At 39.7% G+C, this 10813-nt stretch overlaps 1 protein-coding gene across 3 annotated transcripts; it reads left to right on the top strand.

Annotated features, from left to right (window-relative positions):
• Positions 1-284: 284 nt before the first annotated feature.
• Positions 285-9213, top strand: LOC134652787 (interferon-inducible double-stranded RNA-dependent protein kinase activator A homolog). Of its 3 annotated transcripts, XM_063507951.1 has the most exons (8): positions 285-364; positions 794-997; positions 1294-1447; positions 2001-2118; positions 2728-2861; positions 4461-4621; positions 7563-7694; positions 8948-9213. In XM_063507951.1, exons 1-8 carry the CDS (start codon positions 362-364, stop codon positions 9194-9196), a joined length of 1155 nt encoding a protein of 384 aa, XP_063364021.1. In that variant the 5' UTR covers positions 285-361; the 3' UTR covers positions 9197-9213. The 3 variants fall into 3 exon arrangements, with proteins under 3 accessions (XP_063364021.1, XP_063364023.1, XP_063364020.1); XM_063507950.1 differs by lacking the exon at positions 285-364 and having other exon boundaries at positions 648-997; XM_063507953.1 differs by lacking the exons at positions 285-364; positions 7563-7694 and having other exon boundaries at positions 644-997.
• Positions 9214-10813: the final 1600 nt, after the last annotated feature.

The following is a 10813-nucleotide window of genomic DNA, read 5'->3' as shown; positions in this document are numbered from 1 at the left end:
GTCGGGCTTTCTCGACCTGTACCAATAATGTTCAGCCCAATAATTGAAAGCCAAGGGACTCAAATTAGTGGACGCGAATTATGGGGTCGTACATTATTGCCCTGTGAAAATAGTGGCTTCGTATTATCGCCCCGGACCAAACTTGCGCGGACCGAGAATGCTCAACCCAGGAATGTACAGCCCAATAATCCGCGTCCATCATGGACGCCAATTATTGGGCTGTACATTCTTGGGTTGAGCATTATTTGGTTGTGTATTAGTGGCTCCCGTGGACTGGACGCTGTGCGCCTGTGCGCAGAGAGACCTCATCCTCATCAAAGCGTTTGGCCGCTCGTTGAAGTTATTCGTTATTCCTTATTTTATGGTCAGTATTTACCGGCTTTCATTAGTTTATTAATATTAACGCCGTTCCATCCTTTCTTCTAATAACACCAAGCGTAATATGAAGGTACGAGATGTCATTTTAACCTATTTCTTTTATCTTCTCTTTTATGTTTACTTGCATCATTTACCATCATGTAACAATCTTATATTATCCTAAAATACATTTTAGCATGCATAAGCGATACAATTTTAATAATTTTAGGGTTATTAATATACCGGCTGTCCGCCGTCCGGCATGCCATTATGGAGCCATCTTGATCTACTGTAATGGCCGCCGTTCGTGACACATGTGACAAACGTAATTTTACCACGAAGTGATCGTATTTAGGGTGTTTCAGTGTTAGAAATTGCCTAGTGAATGTTCATATTAGTTGTGTGATCGGTGTTTGTAATGATTCGGTCGATGCAGATGGAGGGAGGCGTAGTTCACCCGCACCCGGGAGCGGTCGGCGTGGTGCACGGCGGAGTGCCGGGAGTCGTGCACGGGATGCCCGTGCACGGAGCGGGCCCGGACGGCGAGCACGCCCAGCACGGGCCGCGCCGCCGCTACAACAACCGCCCGAAACCGCCTAACAACTTGGAGAGACTTCCGTTAGACGAGGCTGCTAAGAGAGTAAGTACCTACCCTACCCTCTTGTGATTATGTATTGTTTTTACCAGTCATTATACAAGTACCACTTCATCATCGAGATGCAAGCAGCCTTAGTATATTATTAACATGTCTTGTTGAACCAGACAACAGTAATTATACATCAAGACTTGTTATCTCAAATAATAGAGTAAATGACTGGTTAAAAATGATTGTGCTGCTGATGTGGTTGAATTACAAGACTGTACTCAACATGCAGTTTCATAAATTATTGACTTCTCAACCAAGATTCAAACTAAGCATACTCATTTTTCCAATAGGAAATGGAATCTCTTCCAATGAAGACTCCGGTGTCGGTTCTCCAAGAGCTGTTGGCTCGCCGAGGAACTGTGCCTAAGTATGAACTGGTGCAAATCGAGGGCATGATCCATGAACCTACATTCCGTTATCGAGTGACCGTCGCTGATCTTGTTGGTGAGTAAATCATTTACATGTCTTGACAATTTTCACCCAGAAAATGAAAAATACTGATTTATACTCTATAATTGAGTCGCTTAACTTCAAACTTGGGTAAATCCATTTGTCAGATTATACGATTTTGGTATTAAGAAAAGGTAGGTACTAGGGTAGATATTTGCCGAGGAGGGTCAAATGCATTTACCCGAGTTTGAAGTTAAGTGACACAATTTGTAGTAAAAGTGGGCTTTTAGTAGATAATTCTTTTGATTTTTACCCTTATCACCTAACAGGTACCTTCTCAAATTTGTATATTTCCAATTAGTGATTCCACATTCCTCTGACAAAAAATTTGCTAGACCTCAAATACTTCTTCTCCATAACAAAACAGCTGATCTTGACCACATATAAACTTGTCTTGACTGTTAAAAATAGTCCTTTTGTTTCAATGTGTCAATTTTGAAGAATACAAAAAATTTTGTTTATGTACTTAGGAGTTTTAGAGCATTAAGTTCCTAAATATAGAAAGTTTTGTTACTCTTTGTGCTATATCAATATATTTTGTGAATAGCTATGGGCACTGGACGCTCCAAGAAGGAGGCCAAGCACTCCGCAGCCAAGGCTCTGCTCGACAAGCTGACTGGTGCTGCCCCGGCTGACCCGCCAGCTAACGGAACCGTGCCTGAGACGTAAGTAGTTCCAACTTTTCATAAAGTTGCATCCATACGGCAGTTAATATTTGTGAGAACACCGTGCAACAGTAAGTAACTAGATAAGTTACCGCGTTGCAGAGTTGCTCTAAAGAGTTAACTGTGGATGTGGATTTACCTTATTACTTCTTGTGTTGTCACATAGACTTATGCCTTCATATTTCAATGGTGGCTAACACATATAAGGTCCAATTCACATGTCATGAGTGGTCATCACACCAAGTTTAGCAACTGCTATCTGACCCTTTTGGGATAGTGAATAATGCTAAATAATAGCTGGACTTCCGGGTTCATAATTAATTATAAAAACTTATTGAGCTGACTTCTTAAATAAAATAAAAACATAATGACTTCTATGAAGGGATTAAAGTGTAAATGCAACTTGAGTTTATTTTTATCATCTTTTTAAAACATTTACCAGCTCCACAGAGCACTAGTCTATGCGATTTCCAAATAGGTAGAAACCTGGAAACTCTCTTTAGCAACAAATACAAATTAGCTCAAACTAACAACAATAATATATCATTAGACTATTCAATTTTTGTCCAATTTTGTGACGCACAAGTAGTAAGGACCTTTTTCCCACAGCACTGGTGCTGTGGTATCGTCGTTCGAAGACAAGCTGATGGGCAACCCGGTGGGCTGGCTACAGGAGCTCTGCATGTCTCGCTTCTGGCCACCGCCTTCCTACCATGCTGAGAATGATGACAATGTCAATAGACGTGAGTGGCACTCAGGGCTATAACTGCGAAAATCGATCGCGAATTGCGGGCATTTTTCTGTCACTCCAATTACGCCTTCATTGGAGTAAAAGAGATTGCGATTTTCGCTTTTCGCGGTAGCCTCTCAGATTTCGTTAACTTACTAGTCTAGTGGAAATACGTTTCAGATACTTTGACTACTTACTGCTTAATCCTTTGATCGCACGCCTATAGTACGCGGCGCGACATCGTTAACCTTTTCTCAATGCACAAAGGTTGATATTGGTCTGTAGCCACACGCGTCATTTGGCGTTTTTGGGGGTCAAGGGGCTAATGTGCTAAGTTTATAGCATACTAGCGACCCGCCCCGGCTTCACACGGGTTAACAAATTATACATAAACCTTCCTCTTGAATCACTATCTATTGCAAAAAACCGCATCAAAATCCGTTGCGTAGTTTTAATGATCTAAGCATACATACAGACAGACATCGGGAAGCGACTTTGTTTTATACTATGTATGATTCTACAAGCCAATTTTTCCAAAATCGACCCTAGTGGATAGTGGCTAATGGGTAGTGCAACTCTGAAAAAATCATAGACAAAACTATTTGCATTAGTTTGATTTTCACATATTTTAGTTGGGCTTTCACCTTTACGGTCGTGTCAACAGCCTCCTAACCTAGTCGGTAGTGACCCTGCCTACTCTTTCTAGTACCCACAACACCAGCCTTAGGCCTCATTTAGACGGCGCACGAACTCTATACGACTTTGTTACGTTGCGGACCTCAATGGTTACATCAGTTCAGGCGACCGATCAAATGAAGGAATGTAATGAAACTCGCATGCGAGTTCTCGCACCGTCTAAATGAGCCCTTATTGTGCTTACTGTAGGAATAAGTCGATTGTTTTGTGGCGTTGTGTGTTATCCCATAATATTTATTTTCTCAAAAATGGACGGCAAAGTCGACGTTGCCGGTTAAAAAATAGGTCGCGAAGTGCGTAGTTTATGGTCATTCAAAAAATTAAAAAGTTAAAAACATTGCAGTCTCGATTTCGGGACTGCAATGTCGCATACAAATTCCATTATTTAATGAGTTCCAAACTTTTTAAAACTTTAAATGCCCATATCAAATGAAGGCATAGGTCCCTTAAACAGCCAAACAGATGATCAGCACTTATTATTATAAAGCCTGTAACAGACTATCGCACCGCACCGCGACCTTGGAGCGTCGCACCTATAAGTGAGAGTGAGAAAGAGATATTTGTTACAGGCTTAATGTTGGTACCGCGACTATTTAGGTGTCTCAAATAGGTTGGCGTATTTTCAGCAGAAAAATACACTTCTTTTTTTTTTAAAGGCGGCAAGCAAATTTTTTTAATGGTTGTATTTTTTTCTGTGAAAATTAGAACGTTGCTTCTGTAAGTTCTGTAAAATATTTCTATTTCTTGCACCATTTTTGAGAAAAGCACTATATATGACTCGGCTGGAAGGCTACTTGCTGGCTTCGGATTCAATTAAACGGACTCCCAAGGTCGTCCGTTTAAAACGAATCCTCAGCCTGCAAGTAGCTACTTCCGAACCTCGACAATAATGTACTATTATTTACAATGTATACAGGCCTCCCGCACGAGCGGCAGTTCACGATCATCTGCACGCTGCTGAAGCGGCGCGAGGTGGGCACCGGCAAGTCCAAGAAGCTCGCCAAGCGCCAGGCCGCCTACAAGATGTGGCAGGCGCTGCAGGACAACCCCCCGGAGTCCTTCCAGCCCGATGACGAGGTAACGACACATTGTACATCGGCTAGCTGAAAACTTGCATGGATTTTGCCAAATTGCCATGCAATTTTGCAGCTGGGTGCAATCTAGTCTATGGTTGCCATATGTCCCCGTACACCGGGACATGTCCCGAGACCCAAGGCCGAGGGTTCTTTTTTAGGGTTCCGTACCCAAAGGGTAAAAAACGGGACCCTATTACTAAGACTTCGCTGTCCGTCCGTCCGTCTGTTACCAGGCTGTATCTCATGAACCGCGATAGCTAGACAGTTGAAATTTTCACAAATGATGTATCTCTGTTGCCGCTATAATAACAAATACTAAAAATAAAATAAAATAAATATTTAAGGGGGGCTCCCATACAACAAACACGATTTTTTTTGCTCTATTTTTTGTTGATAGTGCGGAACCCTCCGTGCGCGAGTCCAACTCGCACTTGGCCGATTTTTTTACATTGTCATGTCAGTTGTGCCTGTTTGACGGTCAACGAAGTACCTTTTATTTGAGAACTACACAGTTTCACACTCGTGAGACACACTAACAGTGTTATTTCGAGTTGATCACTTAAGTTTTACACTCCTAGTTTTACACACATTACAAAACCAAATCAGTGGTCAAATCTAAATAACTTGTATGAAAAAGTACAGTCTAATAAAATATAATAAGTTATCATTTTATTCTAAGTAATAAGCTACATTCAAGCAATGAAAACGGGTACAGTTTGTATAGGACTACTATAAACATCAAAATTCGAAGATAGTTATTTCCATCTTTATTATTGGAATCGAAGACGAATTTGAAGTTGGTAGGTAAGTCATCCTTACAAAATGTACCCTGTGCAAGCTTAAAAATTTGAAGTATACTCAAAATTATACAAATGATTTTCATTGTGCAGTGTAACTTTAACCTTTTGAAAGGCAACAATACTTAAATCTTAAAACTGTCGGCAACACTTTATGTAAAATGTCACTGGTTTGAATGTTATTGAGTAAACCAGCCATTCTCAAAGTGTGTTCCGCGGAACTCTAGGGTTCCACGACACCCCTGCAGGGGTTCCGCAAGAATTTAGAATAATAAAATAAGCATAATTATTATGCTTATTAATAAAAAAAATACACTTCTAAAAACTATTGTTTTATTGTAGGGTTCCATCAAGTATTTCGCTTTCCAAAAGGGTTCCGTCAAAAAGATTGAGAACCGCTGGAGTAAACTATACCTTAAGGCGGAATTCCACCAGTGTGCGGCACTAGTATATTCAGTACAAAAATGCTTGTACCGCACACTGGTGGAATCCCGCCTTAATAAATCCAAGCTTAGTTTATCCTTAGTGTCAAAAAGCTTTAAGTATTGTTGCTCAAAAAGATGTGTTAATCCCAGTGTAACTAACAAGAATAAACTTTTTCCAAATTGATTAACAGCCATGATGCGAGTGGCACCTTTGTGTCGTTCTGCTGTAAGGGTTAGCACTTGGCCAGGTGATTTACTATCTTTCGGTCGGCGACAGACTAAAGGGGTCACTGGGGTCTGTTTTAAGCCTAGAATTCACTGGGGGACAAAATGTAGCGACTGGCAGAGAAGTAGACGAATTGCAGTTGACATGTCTGGCAACAACACATATACAGAACCTTTGACTTTTAAGAGCCAACAGGAGCTAAGATTTAAATATTTTAGGTAAATATACCCGTCTCGCTAACGGAAGCGGCTCCTAAAACTCGTGCGATAAGGACAAGGCGAAAAATCCTGCGTAAAAATATCAAAAATCGAGGTTTCGTACTCGACTGTTTCCTCCTTCAAAACTTAACCAATCGTAACCAAATTTGGAAATCTAAATGATTATGACATTATCTGTGTCGGACCGTTTTGCTTTTTTGACTAATTGATGACAGTTTTGAATAGCACGCCTCTCATTGCGGCATAGTCAATTAGGCCATTTTGGCCATTTTTGAAGGGCTCTAGCGCCTTAAAAAACAAAAATATCAAAAAAAGCAAAACGGTCCGACACAGATATTGACAATATTAATCTGTGTTGAAAAAATCATTGCTCTAGCTTCAAAACCCACGGAGGAAACAGTCGAGTACGTTTGTATGGAGAAATGACCACTCCTGTTGGCTCTTAAGGGTTCTACTTCAAAACTTAAAATCTTTTTCTTAAAATTACTATGTATGGACTAGTCGTCTTTCAGTCAGAGGGGCTACCGCTAAAACCGAAATTCGCAAATTGCGGGGATCTTTCTCTTTTACTCCAATGGAGATTAAGATTAGAGTGACAGAGAAAGTGGCCGCAATTTGCGAACTTCGATTTTCGCAGTTATAGCCAAGGTTCCAAAATACTTATGATTCAGTTTATAGTATTTTCAATGTGTAGTAATACTTTAATTGAAATCACAACAAATGCCGTCGATTTTAATTCTGCTTGCTTTCAAATACATTTTAATTTCGCATTAATATTACTAGTAATATTAAAAGTTTTAAAGGACAATTTGTTTAGTTTTAAATATAGTATCAACAAAACAATAAAAGTCCGCCATTTGTACATTTTTCTTTGTGCAATAAAGTAGAAATAAATAAATATAATACCTAATATAGTGAGTTTTGTGTAATTGCCAGAAAAGCAGTCTAGCAATTCTTCTAAATCCGCAACCAATCGTCGCATTACATTTTGTCCCCCCGTGAATTCGCAGCCACTGACAATCCAACCTCTAGACTGAGCTTAGGCCAATTCTTTCATGAAACCGATGCTGCCAAAAATACGGGGGTGCGGGGGGACGAGGTGAGCGAATTCCTTGCCGTGATTGGTCCGTTCAAAGACACGGACCAATCACGGCACGGGATTGACTCGAAGATGGAGTAACGCTAGCGTATGTGTGGCAGAGGGGGTAGCGCGACTATGCTATGTCTAGAGGTTGGATTGTCTGTGTTCGCAGCTGATAACCGTGTTATGTTTTAGGGAGTGGCGGCCCGCTACGCCGACCTGAAAGACAGTAAAATCTCCACTCTGACTACAAGTCACAGCCACAAGGTGTCACAGTTTCACAAGCATCTCAAACAGTCTGTCGGCCCCAACCTGGCCAAGTTGCAGGTATGCCAGATTTTTCCATTATTATGCATGGGATTTGGTTGTTGTTTATGTTGATAACTTGATAAGTATATAGGTATAAGTGCAATCGACTTCCTATATTCGAATGAGACTCGTTTCTAAGAGAACATGAATCACTGCTGAAAATATTTGTTGCTTTCCCGGGCTGACTCATGAAACAAGTTTTTTTTCTAGAAAAAAAAAACAATTCATATAATGGGATTTGAATTCTGCGATTAATGGGGTCATTTAGACCGGCTTCAAGTTTGCTACTTGATGTTAGTGGTGGTACTGGTGGTTTGCTAAACATGTCGAGTCTTTAAATTGTTCATGTACCCCTTTATGCAACCCCTATATTAAAATGAAAATATCATTTGTGCTGTCTGTTGTTATAGTTTTCTAGATGGTCACTATCTTTTCGTAGTTTGTAACGGAACCAGATTTTGGCTAAAACGAATAAGATTTAGATTTAGATATTTATTCTCATAATATGAAATTACATTATAAATTATGCTAAACTAATCTACATGAATTTATATTATGGTCGTCATTAACATTAACATGATATTATTTATTAGATACAAATTAAAAATGTTTTAAAAATAATCAATCTTCTGTCAACAATTTTATCAATTCATGTCAAAACAAAATACGGGAATAACTAAGTACGAGTATCTCTTAATGATCGTCATGTTCTAAATACAATAAATATGGTATACATTACGTTGAATATCAATAAATGAGAACATGTCAAATTTACACGATTCAATTTACAATTTCAAATGTCAAAGTCATATACTCATTTACTGAATAAAGTGGATTATTCAATAAAAGGACCCTCAGTTGACGTTCAAATATTTCGTCAGATGTTTCCATTCGTAATTCAGCGGGTAGACGCTCGTAGTATGTCGGGCCGATTACTCGCGGGTTTTTGCATGAAAGTGCCATGCGTCGCGGCACTGTTCTGAGTCTCCCCGTGGATCTGATTAATTTGCCCGTGACCTCAACACGTTTAAACTGTGGCAGTAAGCTCTATCGTAAATGATTATCGAACATGGAAGCCGGTTGATAAAACGAATACTTTAATAAAGTATGCATGTATAACATTCGTCGTTTAACCACCTCGTAGTTAGAAATCGCTCGGCTCAAAACTCACTATCAATTAGAATCTCACTCACTATCAATTACTTTAATTAAAAAAAAAAAAAAAAAAATATGTTAGAATCTATCTTCAACGCACTTTTTATCCTTTCCAGGTGACCCCGTTGAACAACAAGGACTTCAACTTCGTCCAGTTCCTGCAGGAGATCGCGTCGGAGCAATCGTTCGAGGTGACTTACGTGGACATCGAGGAGAAGTCGATGACCGGCCGCAGCCAGTGCCTCGTGCAGCTGTCCACGCTGCCGGTAGCCGTGTGCTACGGCAACGGGCTCAGCAGCAAGGACGCGCAGGCCTCCGCCGCGCAGAACGCGCTCGAGTACCTCAAGATCATGACCAAGAAGTGAATCTCCGAGCCGAGCGACACCGGAGCTAATCAATTTCCCCGATGAACTGCCGTTTAACGCCGGCCGGTGTCGCTAGGTTTGAGACAACACCTTATCACCACTTCCCGTTTGAATATGGCAACACTGCCGGTAGCGCTTCGGGCTATGCTTTATAACTGGCACGTTTGCAGTATCTTACTTGTGATTTTATTTATTATTCTCGCGTACGATTCCTATGTTTGTTTTAAATCAATTTGTTCAGCAAGTGACTTCTCACTTGTACTACTACTGCCAACGTGCGAGGGTAAATCGCATAGCCCGTAATATTGAAACAAAGTATGGAGTGGTCATATAACATAATACAAGCTATACTTTGCATAGAATTAGTGTAATTTTCCCAGCGTGGAAATTACTTAAAAAAAACTTATAAAAAATACAAAAAAAAATATAAAAAATAAGTGTAAAATGTAAAAAAAAAGTGTGGACTATAATATTTCCAGTTTAATATTCAGCATTATTCTAGGCATGTTTTTGAATTCATATCTAAAACGATCGTTATTATCAAGGAAAAAAAAAACAAAATTTTAGCTTTTAATGTACCTATATTATAGTAATCATGGCAAAGCCTATTATATATTTTCCTTCACAGATTTACTTCTGGTTACGTTTAGTCTGGTGTGTTATGAAATCAACATGCTGAGCATTAAACGGAAAATGAATTCTCAGCTAGTAATGTAATGTCTTGTTGACGAACCGACCGGCCTTTGCTTTGTAACAAGCTCCCAGATATGGTCCTTTACTTGAACTGAACTAGAACTTCTTACAAAGTGCAAGGGTTGGATTCTGCAGATGACTCGAGAGTGGTGGCAGGATCGCGAATATTTTAGTTATATTTTAAACCAGTCACTGAGGTTTTCTTTTGAACGCATGATGGAAAACTTTGCAGGGAAGCTGAGAACTTTGTGTCAGAGTGAATATATCACTGGTATTAGCGGTTGCGGAGTTAGGATCCCTTGCCTGTGAAAATGGGCATTATTTTAATGCAAAGTATAGAGGTTGTAACATTAGTATCTGTTCAGCATCGTCGTTCGTGCTCGGAGGGCGTCTCGGCACATACGAGGGTTCTGCGCACCGAGTTTCTTTTAAATTGAATGGTGTGTCCACACTGCCCTACCGTCGCACTGTTCAAGTTGGAAAAAACTTATCAGAGTAAAGGATTGGAGTTCTGTTCAACCAAGACCGACTAAATATTGTACTCCCAGAAGGGCGTAGTTGTTTATTTTTGTGTTTAGTGAGTCTTGGTTTTACTTCTTGTGATTAATCTCAAGGATAACTATTGTAGAATAATGTCACTATTGTGAACACTTTGAATTCATATTTGCATAGATGTACGTTTTATTTTTAAATGCAGTAAGATATAATTTTGTCAATGCACTGTTTGCTCTAATTACAATAAAATTTTGATGTTGCTTAACTATATTTTTTGTTTCATTTAACATCTGCCTCGTTAGTACAATAGTTAAACCCCTCGTATGCTAAGACACGGAACCGTGCGTGTGAATTTCAATCTATTGTTTTAAATGTCATGGTCACTTTTTCAATTATCAAATTTGACGCCTTGGAGGATATAATTGTATC

The sequence above is a fragment of the Cydia amplana genome, chromosome 12, assembly GCF_948474715.1.
Source record: "Cydia amplana chromosome 12, ilCydAmpl1.1, whole genome shotgun sequence".
NCBI lineage: Eukaryota > Metazoa > Arthropoda > Insecta > Lepidoptera > Tortricidae > Cydia > Cydia amplana.
The sequence above is the reverse complement of the archived record's forward strand: the minus strand, read 5'-3'. Positions and strand labels throughout refer to the sequence as shown.